This window comes from Protopterus annectens, chromosome 2.part0 (genome assembly GCF_019279795.1).
Source record: "Protopterus annectens isolate FY-2018-M chromosome 2.part0, PAN1.0, whole genome shotgun sequence".
Lineage (NCBI taxonomy): Eukaryota > Metazoa > Chordata > Ceratodontiformes > Protopteridae > Protopterus > Protopterus annectens.
The window spans coordinates 16309682-16327660 of NC_056728.1; the positions used below are offsets into that span (position 1 = coordinate 16309682).

Sequence of the window (17979 nt, forward strand, 5' to 3'; positions counted from 1 at the left end):
CTTTCCTTGCCTGGCAAGTACTGTGCTTGTAGTTCCATTTGTAAGTCCATGGCCATGTTCCAAAGTGACATGGCCAGTCTGCATAGGGGGTAAGAATGTGTTCCTCCCTGTTTGTTTATGTACCACATAACTGTGGTGTTGTCCGTTCTTATCAATAGTTAACCTGGTTGTAGAAGGTCCTTGAAAGCTATAATAGCATTTATTACTGCTAGCATTTCTTTTTGATTGATGTGAAGGTGCTTTTCTTTTTGGGACCATTTGCCCTGAATGCACCGATCTGTCATGTGCGCCCCCCTGGCGTAGTACGAGGCGTCTGTTGTGATGACTTGATTTGCTTGAGGCTTGCTGAATGGAAGACCTGTGTTTGTTTGACATGCGTGAGCCCACCACAGAAATTCCTTTTGCTGACATGGAATTAGTGGTATTATTGTTTCCAAACTCTGGCTGTGTTGAGATCATATGTTTTTCAGGTACCATTGCAGTTTCCTCATATGCAGCTTTGCACATGGGATTAGTAAGATGCAAGATGCCATGAACCCCAGAGCCTGCAGGAATTTCCCTGCAGTCAGCCTGGTGCAATTTGCTAGTGTTCTGAAGTATTGAATTAGCTGCCCCTGCTTCTCTGGCATGAGGTAGGCCATCTGGGTGTTTGTGTCCAAATTGGCACCCAGGAAAATCATCTTCCGAGAGGGTATTAGCCTAGATTTCTTTTTGTTGACTGTGTATCCCAGAGAGTTCAACAACATTATTACATAAGCCAGATGTTCAGAAGAATGTGCTTGCTGTCCGCTTGGATCAGGCAGTCGTCCAAATAGGGGTACATTTGTATCCCTTGAAGTCTGCATTAGGCAATTACTGATGCCAGGCATTTCGTGAATACTCTGGGCACAGTAGATAAGCCAAAGGGCAATGCAGAGAATTGATAATGGGTTGAACCTGCAAGAAATCTGAGGTACCTTCTGCAATTTTGTCTGATTGGGACATGCAGGTATGCCTCCTTGAGGTCCAATGTTACCAGCCAAGACTCCTTGCCCAGCATGGGAAGAAGTTGCTGTAGAGTGAGCATCTTGAATTTTGGTACGAATAGAAATGTGTTTAGGATGGATAGGTCCAAAATAGGTCTCCAATCTTTTCCCTTCCTTGGCACCAGAAATAGCCTGGAATAAAAACCTTGACCTTGTTCGTGCGTAGGTACCTCTTCAATAGCTTTCATGTTTATGAGATCTGTAATTTGCCTTTGTGCTTCTGCCCTTTGATTGTGTGGCAGGTTTGGCATGCCTCTCATTTTTGGAAGGGTATGAAAATGGAATTTGTAGCCTCTGTTTATAATGTCCAGGATCCATTTGTCCTTTGTGACAACATGCCAATTTTTTGAAAATAATGCCAGCTTTCCTCCTAAGGGGGCTGCCATTTGAGACTTGGTTGGCATGCAAAGGGGAAAGTCATTGGGTTTGCTTTCTGAAAGATTGTGAGTTATCCTCACCACCTCTTTGTGTAGGAGCTTGCCATTGTCTGCCTCTAAACGATCCTTGGGATTGTCCTCTGCCTCTCGGGCGCTTGTATCTGCCTCTTTGGGGTCTGTCCGTGGCAGGAAAGGACCAGTTTTTGGAAGGCCAATTTCTACTAAAACGTGGGGGTTGTACATGTAGAAATTCTTTCACAGTTTGCATTAATTTAGCCTTTTCCTCCATTTTCCTTAATACCTCCTCAGCATTAGCACCAAATAGTACATCCTTTTGAAGAGGGGCGTCTAGTAATTTAGCTTTGACATGATCAGGCAAGGCTTGTTCCTTGAGCCAGGCATGCCTACGTATGACTGATCCTGTAACAGCAGCTCTACATGAGGCCTCTAGAGCATCAAAACCACATTGTAAGGTATGCTTACCCACTTGTTCTGCACTATGCATCAAATCCTGCAACTCCTTCAAGTCTGGTTGTTCAGGTTGTGACATTTTACTTTTCAATTGTGATAACAAAAACTGTTGGTATTTTAGCATATGAAACTGACAGTTTAAGGCCCTCATGGATAAGGTAGCCGAGGTATATACCTTTTTCCCCAGCTTTCTAAGGATCTGGAGTCCCTCTCGGAAGGTAATGGATTTTTAGCAATGGAGGCCTTAACTCCCTTGGGGCCCTGTGAGATGGTTTCTGGGTCAGCAGCATGGCTTTTGTATAGAAATTGGTGTGAGTAAGGAACCCTGTAGTACCTGTCAGGCTTAACTGGAGCTGGAGGTAGAGAGTCCGGGTTAAGGCAGGCCTCCGAGTAAACATCATCTAGGATGTCCAAGACAGGAGGTATAGCCAGAGGCCTGTGCTGAGGTAGCAAGAGAAATTCCATGAGCCTTTTCTTGGAATCTGAATAATCTTGGCCTTCCCAGTGGAAGTGTTCCCTTAAGGTATGCAAAGTTTCCCCAAATGAGTAATCCTCTGGGGGGCTATAGAAGGGATGGATTCCTCTGCATCAGAGTCTTCAAAAGGGGAGTAAGAATGTTCCTGATCATCAGAGTGCTCTGAAATAATGGAGCCCTTATCAGAGGAGGGGGAATCTTCCTCCACTCTGGGCCTTTTGTCCGGTGGGGGCTGAGAACCTCTGATAAGAGTAATTAAATCCTCAGCCATTTTAAGCATCTATTTCTTAGGCATGGGGCCTGGGGATGGGCCCTGTGTAGCTGGTCTCTTAGAGTGCATGGTTGCTTTAGACTTAGTGAAAGCCTTGATGGAGAAAGAAGAGGAAGGTCTGAAGACACCTTGAGTGGAGGTGGACCTGTCCACATTCTGAGTTTCAACGCCAAGAGTGGCTTCGGTATCTGTAGTCGGGGTGTGGGTCGAGGAGCCTGCGACCTCGGGCACAGGAGACACCGTCAAAGAAGTGTCGTCGGTAGTCAGGGGCTGCGTAGGCGCCTCGCTGAGAACCAGACCACGTGTAGTCGGCTTTGGCGTGGTGTCGGTAGAGGCCGCAGACCTCATGTGTCGGTCCTTATCTTTGCGTTTTTTAGACAAAACCGTAGTCGGAGTATCCGACGACATAGTATAGTTAAATGCTTTCCCAAAATAATGCTGGGCAAACTCCGCCCGACGCTTAATAGTGCGTATGTTGAATGTAGCACAAAAGCGACAGACTAAGACATTGTGGTCTGGGCCTAAACAAGGTATACAGAGGGAATGGAAATCCTTATGCGGTATTTGCTTCTCACAAGAAATACAATTATTAACTTTGTCTGACATCGGTCTGAGGCAAGAAAAGTTTCCCCAACGGGGTACTTAGCTTTTAAGAAGACTTCGGTTTCCAAATTTTCGTAATCACAGGAGCTGGCCGACCAGCACTTGCGAACTGCTTCTGCTTCGGGCACCGCGCGGCAAGAAAGACTGAAGAAAATGGCTTTGGCTGGTTCCTTTATACCCCTGTCGCACTGACGTCAGGGAAGAAGTGACGGCAACCGACGCCGGACCTAGACTTTGGAATTCGGCCGACCGAGGACACGCCTGATGGCAGGAGAACCCATTTGTTACGACTGCAGCTGTATGCACGATGAACATCTATGTAAGACTGCTGTACATCAACTTCAGTTTTGCGTTCAACACTGTGATACCGATGCAATTGGTGGATAAGTTCATGAAATTCGGGATAAGCAAGCACCTACATAACTGGACTCTTAACTTTCTGATTGGTAGACCCCAATGGACATGCACTGGAAACAACACGTCTAAATGCATAGTCCTGAATAGTGGAGTTCCCCAAGGCTGTGTGCTCAGCCCCTTGCTGTTCACCATCCTCACTGATGACTGTACTGCAAAACATATCTCAAACCATATTATAAAATTTGCTGATGATAACAGAGCCATGGTTCTCATTAATGGTGGGGCGGAACATAACTACAGGGATGAGGTGAACACTTTGACTGCCTGGTGTGACAGGAACAATTTGGACTTGAATGTTAATAAGACCAAAGAGGTGTTTATGGACTTCAGGAGAATGGCAACAGTTCACGAACCACTCACTATCAAAGGGGAGATAATAGAGAAAGTCAAAACAACCAAGTTCCTGGGCCTTCATATCTCAGACGACCTCTTCTGGCCTGTTAATACCAACTATATAATCAAGAAGGCTCAACAGAGGCTTCACCTCCTGAGAAAGCTCAAAAAGGCCAGGCTCCCACTGTCTGCTCTTACCACTGTTTACAGGGAAGCTATTGAGAGCATCCTAACTAGCAACTTCATAGCATGGTTCAACAACTGCACAGCTGCTGAGAAGAAGAAACTACAGAGGGTGGTGAGGGTGGCTGAGAAAATCTTGGGCACAAACCTCCCTCCGATTCAGGAGCTTTTCTTTACAAGAGGAAGAAAGAGAGCATATAAAATACTTGCTGATTCGGCCCATCCGGCCCACAACTGGTTCTCACAACTTGCGTCTGGAAGAAGGTACTGCAGCTTCCGCTGTAGGACTTCCAGATTCAGGAACAGTTTGTATATTACAGTTGTGAGACTTAATACGGACACCAGCCATAATACTTGATACATTGAAGCCTCTTTTTTTCATGTAATCATGCTGCTGTGAGCAATTACCGCTAGTATTACTATTGTGCAATATGATGGCTATACTGAGTCATGTCTAAGGTTAACAAGTACAGTACGGTAACTAAACAGCTGCTATTCACTAGTCTCTATTCATTTTCTATCTTAACAGTGTAGGGGTTTGGTGATGGGTATTTATTTTTTATCACTAGATAATGGGCATTGAATGTGTTTCAGCAATGTGAACTACCTCTTGCATGTCCTACATGTTATTTTCTTTTTGTGTTATTCTTTGATACCGCTCTATCTATGTTATTTGCACTGCACTTCTCTTGTGAGCTGATATTTGTAATTTCATTTAGGCTGCAGTTATGTGGTCCTAAATGACAATAAAGTTTTTTGAAATTTGTTTAAATCAATGCACTGAAAGTTCATCTGCTGGAATATGCCATATGTGTTCCCTTTCACACGAGCACTGCTATTTTTAATGTCAACAAAATTATTTTCTGCAGTCTGAGCCTGCAGTTATGTTGCAATCTCCACAAACATAGAAGGACTACAATGTATTTAAAAATTTCCTTGAAAACATGTGCTCTGTGACGTTTAAAACCACTTCTAAATCCAGTTATCTGCAAAAGGAAAAAAAACAGACTGCATGTAACTGTGAGCTAGCCAGTCTGCCCTGCCTAGTTGTCTTTGCTTTAATTTGTGAAAATGGATGCTGATACTTCAAGATATACAAAGCTTCTTATTCTGTGCATGAATCAATTCACCCTACAAGCACTTTCGCTTTCCCAAATATGAGGAAGTGAAGCATCTCAGTTAAGAAAAGGGTAAAGTACCCAACCTTGTGCCTTGTGCATATGTGCATTCAGGAGGGGTACACAATACTACCCCAGGCATGGAGTGGTCTGTAAATTAGTGGCACATTTCAGCCCAGCACTAAAGCATGCCCAGCACTAAAGCATGTGTTTCTAACATCCGCGGTGGTGCAGTGGTAGCGTTGTTGCCTCACTGCACGAGGTTCTCCCATTCAATTCTTGGTTAGAGTGCAGGGAGTGCCTTCTGTGTACAGTCTGCATGTCCTCCCCGCGGTTGGGTGGGCGTTCGAAAGACATGCATAAATGGGCGTGCCTTCATTGAAGGTTGAACGTCGAGCTGGCACCTCGGCATTCGTGAAAATCTACTGCCAATCATTAGCGGACCGGAGTTCCGCTGTGGCGACCCCTAACCGGGAAAAGCCGAAAGACAACAACAACTAAAGCATGTGTTTCTATAATGCCATGCAGTCAAAATCTAGTCTCAAGAGGAATAGGAAGTTACCCCAAAAAGGGATAAGGGAAAATGAGTCAAGTTCTTGAAAAAACAAGTTACTGGGATCTAGCCAGCAAAACAGAACACACAGGGATTTAGTAGTGAGAAAGACATCAAATTGGTAATAAGAAAAATGTCTGTTAACTGCAATGACTTCTTTGAGGCAGTCACCAAAGCCATGGATGAGGGTAAGGTGGTTCACACAGCCTATCTTGACCTCACCAAGGCTTTCGACACCATCCCTCATTCTGGAATTATAGCTAAACTCACTAAACTAGGTATAAATCCCTATGTCACAAGATGAGTTGTCAACTGGCTCACTGACAGAACCCACACTGTAAAAGTTGCAGACTCCAAATCTAACCTCAAAGCAGTGACAAGTGGAGTACCACAGGGTTCCGTCCTGGGACCTCTCCTGTTTGGTATCTACTTCTCTGAAGTACAGGCTAACACAGAAGGCCTCTGGCTAATGAAGTTCGCAGATGACTGCAAACTAGGAGCCACAGTCAAGTCCCCAAATGATGTGGATATCCTACAGAAGGGCCTCACTGATAGAGATGCCTGGTGTCAGAGCCATGGCCTCAAGCTCAATGACAAAAAGTGCAGTGTCATCCCCTTTGGTAAAAACTCTGTACCCATGAACTACCACATAGGCAGCAATCTACTTAACACAGAATGCATGACAAGAGACCTTGGGACCCAGGTGGACAGTAGTCTCTCCTTTGATAGTCACATCACCACAGTAGTCAGGAAGTCCTTCTACGTGGCACACCTCATCATAAAAGGGTTCTCATCCAGGAAAAAAGAGGTAATTGTTCCCCTCTACTCGTCACTCATTTGACCCATTATAGAGTACAATGCCCCTTTTGGAATGTACCTCACAAGACATCTACAGCAGCTGGAAAGGCCACAGAAGTACCTCACAAAGAGGATTACTGGCCTCAAACAAATGCCCTACACTGACTGCCTCAAAAAACTCCAGCTTTACTCCGTAGCATATCACCTACTCCGAGGTGATCTCTGCCTAACATATAAAGCTATGTCAAACCCAGAGCTGTTGGACATGCTACATCTAAAGAAATCCCAATCCCTCCGAGCTACATGCTCTAGGGACCTAAACCTTGTCACCACAATAAACAGGACATGCTGGAGGGATAGATTCCTGTCCCAGAGACTTCCTATACTCTGGAACAAGCTACCAATCTATATCAAGCAAAGTTCTTCATTAGCACTCTTCAAGAAAAATCTTGATGAGTGGATGGGAAATAGGAAATACACCCCCGGGATCACTTCTGTGTCCCTGCTGGACAGTGGCACAGGAAAATAACTTTCTTGGGTGGAGTAAGCTATGGAACCTTGCTGGCTAGGCTTACATAGGCCCTTGGGCCAATAGCCTAGTACCTACCTATGAACCTATGTACACTTAGATGCAGTGGAAATGTGGTAACTGAGAGGTATGGGTTACAACATAAACTTAAGAAAACAATGTTCTGACAGCAAACAGCAATGGCTGTTAAGACAGCTGATGTACTGCATGAGTGTCCTAAATTAGGGATGTGCCAAAGCCACTGGAACACAACAGTCTTCTACTAGAGGTGGACAGCTTGGCTCCATTTGTGGTAGGGGAGGAGAAGGCTGTAGTGGACATGTCGTAGACATAATGGAGCAGGTTTTGTGATACTATGTAAAGCAGTTTTCAACTGACATAATGGGATGTCATGTTACATGATGGAAAGAAGTTTTCAACTCTCATTTGACATCAGCTTCCACTGCCTTTACTTACAGATACAAAGCCATCTATTCACAAAAAAACACACAGAATTAATATCAACAGAGACATCAGGACTGCAATGAACCAGGGGATATTGGGGTCTCATTTTAGTTGCATCTTAAACTGCATTATAATAATGTCAAAGTAGAGAGGGAAAACTGCACAGAGAAATACAGCAGAGGTACCTAGGTGAACTGTTAACTGCAGGACCAAAGAACCATAGTCCAGTGCAGAATCCAGGCCAGTAAAGGGCCAGCCAGAGAGACAATAAAAGAGACTGTGTGGGCGGAAAAGGTAATCTGATGTAGAGGCCAAGTAAACTCTTTATAACACTGACACAAGGGTTGGAAAGTGGTAGATGAAGTACGTCCAGGTCAAACTTGATGTCACTGTTTATCCATACTTTCCAGGGAGGGTATACCAGTAAAAGTCATTTCAAAGGTTCAGTCTTGTATGCATTTTAATTAAGTAATTAACTAATCCATCTATTATTTGTTGACTGGGTTAGTCTCACTAGGCTAGTGGCCTTTTTTCAGAGAAGACCTAAAGATGGTATTTCTAATACTAGGGGAAATTTGGCCAGGGCATTGGGGAACATCCCCTACTCTTTTCAATAGGTTCCAGTGGTGCTAGCCACATGTTAATTCAATAGGTGCTACGGCATCTTTTACATTCTCCGGTGCTACCACCAAATCATGTAGATGGGACCTCAGTTGAACATCTCATATAAAAGCAGTCTGACTGACAGCAATGTCATCACACTCTGCAGTGTCACCAGAGATCACTAAGCTTACGAGGGGTGTATCAGTAGCCTCCAATACTAACACAAAAAAGGTATGAAGTAAGAACCCGGTGCTATTAGGGGATGCATAATTTGCTGTGGTACCAGAATATATAACTATGAAAAATAAAAATATTTAGCTTTTTTCTCTTGCACCAGAAAGTTCTTGACCTAAAGATATTTTATAATACTTGCTACTAACCCTTACAGTTTGCAGTACCTGAATAAACCCACTGAAAAAGTCACGCTAATGCTTCATTCCACATTTAAGTCAAATACTAAAGACTAAACACTAAAAGAGATGCTGTATACTGGCCTTTCAGGATGACCACTGGACACCATATCGCGGCTCATGTTTGACAGTTGGAGTATGGTTTGTGCATAATCTTCAAGTGCCTGGTCCACACCTTCGTGGTTCTTTACCATGGCCAGTGCACTCAGCTCATCCTGCAGCACAATAACAAGACAAAACAAACACATACGTCAGAGGTGTAAGGTATCAGATTCTCTTCCAGTAACTACAACCACATGGGAGAGCCATATTAAAACAAGTGCAAGATCTTATTTTTTCTTTAAGTAAAAGAGCACTTTCATCTCTGCTATGAAATCTTTATAACATAAGCTGAAGCCCACAGTGCCCAGTCATTCTTCTACCTGCAGTAAATGAACATCTCACAAACATAAAATACTTACATTTAGTCTAATTCAAACCTCAGACAATCAGGGTCTAATTCAAATTTCAGGAGCATGAATCATCAGCAGGAAAATGTAGTAATGTATGTACCATCTTTCTCATGGGGAGCAGTTACTACTGTCAGCCCTGTACGTATCTGTGATGGTGGACACTTTTCATACAAATTAAAAATAAATCAACTTAATGCAGTTAATTACCTTTTGATTGAGTGAATTTGTTTTTTTTCCACAAACAGGCATTTACATGAAATTGCAAGATACGAAAGAACACAAACATGCAATAAGAGCTGAATTAGTCACGCTTTCAGCATTGAAGCATGCTAATATATTATCCTTTACTAAAAATTTGTCTCCAGTAAACTTTCCACTGTCACACTATACATGCATCAACATCTTTCATCAACATTCACATTTATTTGAATTTTAAAATAGTTACCGCATGTAACTTTATCCTTTCAAATTTATTACGGATATAAAACTCAGCACATGGGAGACTTACGAAGTTTAGCTTTCTTGCAACAAACTCATTTAAGCAGTCCCCCCCTTTCTTGTCCTTTCCCTTTCTGTATGCTTGCATGTGCCCCAATGTTATCTTGCAGCATATCACCTCTTCTGGTAATTCATATTATTCATTCCCCTCCATCTCTATGAGGAGCATCATCCTTCTACCTAACAATTTTGGATCTTTCCACCTACCTTTTTGTCTTCTCCTTTCTTTCAATATCCATGACATTTACTTTCCATAACTTCATGCGCCCTTGCACCATTCACATACCCACGGCATGCACCCCTCCATCACTACAAACACCGCTTGCTTTTTTCAGCCTTATTTCCTTCTTAGCCCCTCATGCACAATGGGATCTGCAAAAGGCTGACAAACAAAAGTCTATTTGATTGATTCCCCTTATTGATGTTTTAGAACATTACAAACTGCATATGGTAGAGATGCCCAAATAGTTCCAATAGCAGTAGGAGCAACGGGTCTTATAAAAAGGAGTCTAAAATCTTATTTAGATACGCCACCAATACATGTAACTCCATACGAACTGCAGAAGGAGTCATTAGTGGGCACATTACAGGTGCTGCAAATAGCACTTTTGGCTGACATCAAAGAGTGAAACAATACTAATTTCATGAACTTTAATCGTACTTTGACTTGGGAATTATGGTATTAGAAACCCAAAAGACTTGGGGAAATAAAAATGGTAGAGACCATATGATCTATGTTCCAAAAAGTACAGTTATGTAGACTTACCATAAACGTAGATGTTCAAGTGTATTCACTGTTGCAGTCAACACATTTGGGTTATCCCTGCCAGGGTAGCCCTCAGCCAGCCCGAATACCAGAGGCTTAGTATTTCTGCATCGTTTCTTGTCGCTTCAAGACTGATGTCAGGTCGTCAGTAGTATAAAGTAAGGCAGCCGACGTCATTACAGCAGTTTTTCTTGCCCTAACTTGTCAGGAGTCCCCAAGTTGGAGCCAGGTTCTGGTGGAAGAAACTGACCAGTAGAAAGTAAATACCAAAATGTCCCTTGAAGGGAGAGAGAAGAAAGAAAGGGGGATGGAGGTAGGGAAACCAGGACTGCAACAGTGAATACACTCAAGCATCTACATTTATGGTAAGTGTACATAACTGTACTATGTTCTTCATGTTTCACAGTTGCAGTCATCTCATTTGGGTTGATTCCCAAAGCTGAGGAAAAGGGTGGAGGCAGTCAAGGAGACTAGGGGCTGGCTAGGATGCCCTGCAAGACTACAGAGACAAAACCTGCCCTGGATTTGGAGAAGATATGCAGGTGGTAATGTTTGGTAAAGGTGTGAACAGATGTCTAGGTGGCAGCCTCCAGGATGTCCCTGGTGGGGACTCCTCTGAGGAAAGCTGCAGAGGTGGAGGCTGCTCTGGTGGAATGAGTCCTGACCCCCTTGGGGGGAGGCTTTCCATGTTGCTTGTAGCAGAAATGGATGCAGTGTGCTATCCATTTGGAAATGGTTTGTTTGGAGATGGCTTTGCCCTCTGCCTTTGCAGCAAAGCTAACCAGCAATTAATCAGACTTTCTGAAGTATTTAGTCCTCTCTAGCTAGAATCTGAGCTGTCTGTGCACATCTAGATAGTGCAGGATCCTTTCCCCCTTGTTCTGCGGGTTAGGGAAAAAGGTGGGTAAATGAATGGATTGGTTGAGAGCCACACTGGACACCACTTTGGGCATGAAGGATGGGTTAGTCCTGAGGGAAACCCTGTTAGCATGGAAGATGATGAAGGATTCCACAGCAATATGTGCTTGTAGCTTGGAGACCCTTCTGGCTGAAGTGACGGCCAGAAGGAAAGCTGTCTTCCAGGAGAGAAATTTTAGCTCTGCTGAAGATGCTGGTTTGAAGGGGGGCTGGGTGAACTTTTCCAACACAAAGTTAATGTCCCAAGCTGGTGTTGGTACTCTTCTGGGTGGCGTTAAGTTGCTAGCACCTCTTAGAAACTGTTTGATCAGAGGGTGTGAGAAAAGGGGCTGCTCAATGGGGAAATGAGAAGAGATAGCAGAGGCATGAATTTTTATAGAGGAGAAAGAGAGACCACTGTGTAGTAGGTCAGCTAAGTAATCCAGGATGAGAGGGAGGGAGGGCTGTGCCGTGTTGGCTCCCTTAGCATGAATCCAGGTGCAGAACCTTTTCCATTTGTCAGCATAAGACTTTCTAGTGCTAGGGCATCTGGCCTCATGTATAACATCTAGAACCTGATTACTGAGGTTGGCAGATTGATCGGTGGTTAGGGAATAAGCCAAGCTGCCAAATTGAGGGTCTGTAATTGGGGATGCATGAATTCTCCTTCCCTCTGGGTCAGGAGGGTTGGGGTCTGAGTGAGACGCCATGGTGGCAGTGGGGACAGGCTGCACAGCAGTGGGTACCAGTGCTGGCGAGGCCAGTCTGGAATTGTCCTTGGTTTTTCCTCCTTTATTTTGAGCAGTACCCTGGGGATGAGAGGTAGTGGAGGAAAGACATAGGCTGATATATTGACCCAGGTGAAGGACAGGGCATCCACTTTCCAAGCCATGTAGTGATGCTCCCTGGTGCAGAACTTGCTGAGCTGATGGTTGGTATAGGAGGCAAAGAGTTCAACCTTCGGGGTGCCCCATTTCTGAGTTATTAGGGTGAAGGTTCTTTTGTCTAGCTGCCACTCGTGTGGGTCCAGAAGATTTCTGCTTAAGTGGTCTGCCAGAGAGTTTAGAGAACCTGGCAAGAATTGTGCTAACAGGTGGAGTTGCATGGCAGAGGCTGTGTGCCAAAGGGTCACGGCCAGCTTGCACAGAGGGTAGGAGTCAGTCTCTTCCTGCTTGCTGATATACCACATCACAGTGGTGTTGTCTGTTTTGATCAGGAGAGCCCCTGGGGAAAGAAGGGGTTTGAAAGCTGTCAAGGCATGCTGGACAGCTATCATCTCTTTTTGGTTGATGTGCTGTGGGCCCCATTGGCCCTGTATGCACCTGCCGTCCAGGTGTGCACCCCAGGCATAATCTGATGTGTATGTGGTGAGGATCTGGGTGGTGGTGGGGGGGGGGTGAGAAAGGTAGTCCCTTGTTGTGGGAGCATGCTGCTACACACCAAAAAAAATCTTTTCTGAGGCAAGGTATTATGGGTATAATCGTCTCCAGGTCTTGAGGGTGTTGACACCAAAGGCTTTTTAGGTACCACTGAAGTTTCTTCATATGCAGTCTGGCATATGGAATGAGTAGAATGCAAGATGCCATGAACCCCAGAGCTTGCAGGATTTTCCTTGCAGATAACTGGGGTATGGTGGCTAGTTGAGAGAAGTAGGCTGTCAGGAAAGTTTGCTTTTCTGGTGTAAGGAATGCCATCTGGGATGCTGTGTCTAGGCTTACTCCCAGGAATATAATCCTTTGGGTGGGTACCTGTTTGGATTTCTTTTCATTGACTGTGTACCCTAGGGAAGTTAGTAAGGACTTTACAAAGGTCAGGTGCTTGAGCAGCTTTTCCTGGCTGTCTACCTGAATCAGGCAGTCTAACTATGGGTAAATTTGGATATTCCTTTGTCTGCAAAAGGAAATGGCCGGAGCCAGACATTTTGTGAAAACTCTGACAGTTGTAGATAAGCCAAAGGGAAGTGCAGAGAACTGAAAGTGCAGAAATCCTGCTCTGATATGTAGACATTTCCTGCATGATTCCTGGATAGGGATGTGGAAGTAGGCCACTTTTAGGTTTGGGGTGGCTAGCTAAGCATCCTTGGAGAGCATGGGTAATAGCTGCTGGAAGGTGAGCATTTTGAATTTTGGTATCACCAGGAAGGTGTTTAAAATGGCTAGATCTAAGATAGGGTGCCAGGTGCCCTCTTTTCTGGGTACCAGAAAAAGTCTGGAGTAGAAACTTTGGCCTTTCTGTTCTGCAGGAACATGCTCTATTGCCCTCATGGAGAGCAGGGAAATGACTTGCTTTTGTGCCTCTGCCTACTGGTTTGGAGGTAGATCTGGGAACCCTTTTGAAGTTGGAAGGGTGTGGAAAGAAAATTTGCATCCCTGGGACACTATGTTGAGGACCTAGCGGTCATTGGTAATGGTGGCCCAGGTGCTTGCATGAAAGGGCAGTTTTCCTCCTAGGGGTAAGTGAAGGTGGGCAGAGGGAGGGGCAGGGAGAGGAGAGTCATTGTGAGCTCTTACCATGAGGGGATGGCTTAGAACTCCCTGTTGTTGAAGTGGAGGAAGTTCACTGTTTAGATCTCAGCATTTCCCGTGGCTGCTGTCTGGGGGGTCTGCTTCAACGGGGTCTGGGTTGAACTGACCTGGTGGGAGCAGGAAAGGACCAGTGTTTGGAGGGGCAATGCCTGCTTAACCTGGCTGGACCTGTAAGAAGTCCTTAACTGTCTGCATAGATTTTGCTTTTTCTTCCATCTTTTTTAAGACCTCTTCTGCCTTAGTGCCAAATAAGTTACCTTTGTGCAAGGGGGCATCCAACAATTTAGATTTAACATGGTCTGGCAAGGGCTGTTCCTTAAGCCACGCATACCTTCTAAAGACAGAACCGGTGACTACTGCCCTGCAAGAATCTTCTAGGGCATCAGTACCACAATACAAGGTGTGTTTAGTTACTTGACTTGCAGAATGCATTAACTCTTGTAACTCTTTAGATTCTGCACAAGCAGGAAAGGAAGACGGTTTTGTTTGAGGAGTTCCAGGGTATGTTGCTGAAATTTTAGCATATGGAACTGGCAATTTAGTGCTCTGATAGCAAGAGTAGCAGAGGTGTATACTTTTGTACCCCATCTGTCTAGTGCTTGGGAATCCCTATCTGAGGGGGTGGGATTCTTAGGAGAGGTTGTTTTCATTCTGTAAACCCTTGAGAAATTACCTCAGGGTCAGCAGTAGGATTTTTAAAAAGAAATTTGTGTGAGTCAGGAACTCTGTAATCCTGGTCTGTTTTTTTGGGTGTAGGAGGGAGGGTGTCAGGAGTCGAACTGGATTTCAGGAAAACATCCTCCACAACATCCATGATTGGGGGAATGGCCAGGGATCTTGTGCTGTGGAAGATCCAAGAATTCCATGAGTCTCTTTTTAGACTGAGGGTAGTCCTGACATTCCCATTGGAAATGCTCCCTTAAGGTATGAAGGGTTTCCCCAAAGGAAAAGTCCTCTGGGGGAGAGGCTGAAGGAATGGAATCCTCTGCATCAGAATACTCATAAGCAGAGAGGGGTTGCATGTCTTCATATTCAGATGCATCAGAGTCATCAGACTCCTGCTCAGGGAAAACTACTGAGGGCAGATCTCTTTTTCTTTTGGAAGGGGTAGCTTGGCTTCCCCTGATCAGCATGATAAGGTCTTCTGCCACTTTAAGCATTTGAGACTGTGGCAAGGAAGCAGGTGCCTGAGATTGGGTCGTTGGTTTCTTAGGTGTGGTTCATACCCTGGGCCTTAGAAACTCGGTAGTTTTCAAAAGAATGGTAGATGTGAAAGAAGTCATCGGTTTGTGTTGAGAATCGGTAGTGCAAAGGACTTCCTCAGAAGCCGGCGCCTGATGAGCGGCTCCGGACACCTCCAAGGCAGAGACAACCACAGGATCCTTAGTCGAAGAAGAGTTTTGCGACATACCGACTCCGAAAGGGTCTCGGTAGCAACCTGCGAATCCACAGAAGTGGGCATCAGGGGCTGTGAAAGCGCATCACTGAGGACCGGAGAGCTAATGACTAGCTTAACGGAAGCATCGTTGGTAGGTTTGGACCTGTGCGGTTTGTCTCTGTCTTTATCTTTATGTTTTTTCAGAAGATCTGCTGTCAGATGGCTTATCGAAACCATATAATTCGAGGACTGCAAGTGAAAATATCTAGCTACAATAAGGGCCCGACGACGTATAGTTCTGGTGTTGAACAAAGCACAAAAGCGACAGTGAGGGACATCGTGGTCTGGGACTAAGCAAGTGACGCAGTAAGAATGAAAGTCTCAGTGTGGTATTTGCTTTCCACAGGCGAGACAATTGTTAACTTTTTCTGACATCGGTTAGTGCAAGAAAAATGGATCCCTAATAGGGTACTTAGCTTTAGAAGACTTCAGCTTCAATTCGGAAGACGAAACTCAGGTAGAGGCTGACCAGCACTCATGCGAACTGCTTCTGCTTCAGGCTCTGCAGCAAGAAAGACTGATGTAATGGTGTCGGCTGCCTTACTTTATACTACTGATGACCTGATGTCAGTCCTGAAGCGACAGCAACCGACGCAGAAATACTAAGCCTTTGGTATCAGGCTGACCGAGGGCTACCCTGGCAGGGATAACCCAAATGTGATGACTGCAACAGTGAAACACAAAGAACATCTTCAAACTGTTTGTACTGAGATTATAGGACTGTGGGGATCAGGGAATTTGGCCTTTTCACTACTGTAGTGCAATCAAGGAGTTGGTATATATAATTAACAGGAGGGAGCATGGGCAGGCTTGCCCACCTACAAAAATAAGTTATTTTTATTTTTGTAGTTTTCAACATTCCATAACGTTGATCATATTGGTTTGACAATATGCAGTATGACATTACTGAAAGTCAACCTTACAAAGTAGCTCCATCTGTTCATATCTAGTTGAATGAAGAAAGCTTTCAAATATTTGTTTCATGGGTGGTGGTCCTTCCACATATCCATGTCAAGGGACATTCCATGCACCCACAGTACTACAATAATTCCAAGGATGCCAATATCACAGAAGTTTCGGTCATCTAGTCCTGTCCATGCAGCCTTTGATCAATTAGTCTTGGAGGACCAAACAAGTTAAATCAGAGTGCCAAACAGCAAGACAAAAAACAGTGAAGCCACTTTATCACAAGGAGCAAAGCTTTCTGAGCTCTGTCATTCCTTCTGCTGACATGACTGCAATTTAGTTCAAGACAGCAGAATCAGTGAACCACAGCAAAACTCCTGGGTTTCACTACTTTTGTTTCACCCACTTTATGTATCACCACATCTCTTTTCAGCAAACCTATCTCAACTCAACCAACCATGTACATCCTGAATGCCGTCCTTTGCATTCTCTTTACCAGCACTTTCTTTTTCTCCATAAAATCAAGTGTATACAATACTGCACTTAGTATTTCTCCTTTCTGAGTCTTTTTCTCTTGACATGTATTCTTACAGTTGTTCTACTAGTGTTCTTTACCACTCATCCAAGTTACATCTCATCACACACAAGGAGAGAAGCTGCAACTAAATGATTATGGTTTTCCACAGAAAAATCTCTGCTGGTAATGATACATGTTTTTTAAACTCTTCTTTTTACTCAATTGTGTGACCATGAAGTAGATATATATAAAGTATGGGGTGCACAGGGAGCTTATCCCTTACATGGGGATGGCGGGTGTACCACACAAAAACAAACTAACTCAATGGTGTAGAAGTACAGTGTTCATTTGCACCATCAGCAACTTGAGTTTGGCAATGGACTCAGGAGGCTAGTATGGTTGGCTGGTGGGAAATGAAGCAGCCGATGGTCAGTTCTCCTCTGATGATCTGGGGAATTACTACAGAAATGACTTCCACAGTTAGGGAATTTTGACTGGTTGCTGCTTTAATGATGTCTCCTGTCACCTCATCAACAATTCCCAAATGATCTCACATTACCCACAGTCTAAACTCTGACCACTGTGAGGTAGACTTCTCAAGGTGTTGAGGGGTCCACTCAGCAAAGGGTCATGTCCAGGGCTGTCAGGAAAGAAGTAACTGGAGTATTGAGGGCTGAGCAACTGCTATGCAGGGGATGGGTGGAAAGACTGGCAAAGGAAAACATCTGCCTCTGTTTATATTTATCCGGAAGAAGCTATAGCCATTTCTGTTTTCTGGCTGTATCTCCTTTGAAAGTTACTTGATAACCCGTAGCAGAACTACATCCTACTGACCTTGGCCATTGAGTTCTCACACTGTTCTTGTGGAACATTCTAGCAGTATCTAATAGTTGTTACATTACTTCTCATTTGTTACAAAGCATAAGGAAACTACAACTATAGTCTGCCCTTTCAAGTGTCTTAACATTCAAGATCACTTCCATCGCTTACCTTCACCCTTATTTTTTTTTACCACCTGACTCCTGTTCCCTTGAAAGCTCTAGTAGAATCATCTTTACAACTCATTCCAGCAGTCCATTTCATGGGTCTGCAATCACCTCTGAAAAAGTACCTCAGGAGATCCAGGAAGTAGTTATCTTTTACAATCCGATACCTATGCCCCCTTCTCCCTCTAGCCTTCTGTTCAGAATTACCCCTCAGTATGATCTTGTGCACCCTCATATCTTTCAATTTCTCCTGGTTCCTACTAAGAAGAGGTCCTGCTTCTCTAGTCCCTTCACATATTCCTTTTCCTTCCATGTAACAGATCATTCTGGTAACATTATTCTGAATTCCTCACAGATCTTTTCCCTGTTGTTTGTTCTCTCAGT

The 17979-nt window shown here is 44.3% G+C and overlaps 1 protein-coding gene across 2 annotated transcripts in view; it reads right to left on the reverse strand.

The window, feature by feature from the left end:
• The window catches only part of LOC122792927 (spectrin beta chain, non-erythrocytic 1-like), a 1986067-nt gene that overhangs the window by 275277 nt on the left and 1692811 nt on the right, over positions 1 to 17979 (reverse strand). For both annotated transcript variants that reach the window (XM_044060498.1, XM_044060499.1), the window contains one exon: positions 8695 to 8825. In XM_044060498.1, the coding sequence (XP_043916433.1) occupies positions 8695 to 8825 (131 nt within the window). The remainder of the gene's footprint in view (positions 1 to 8694; positions 8826 to 17979) is intronic.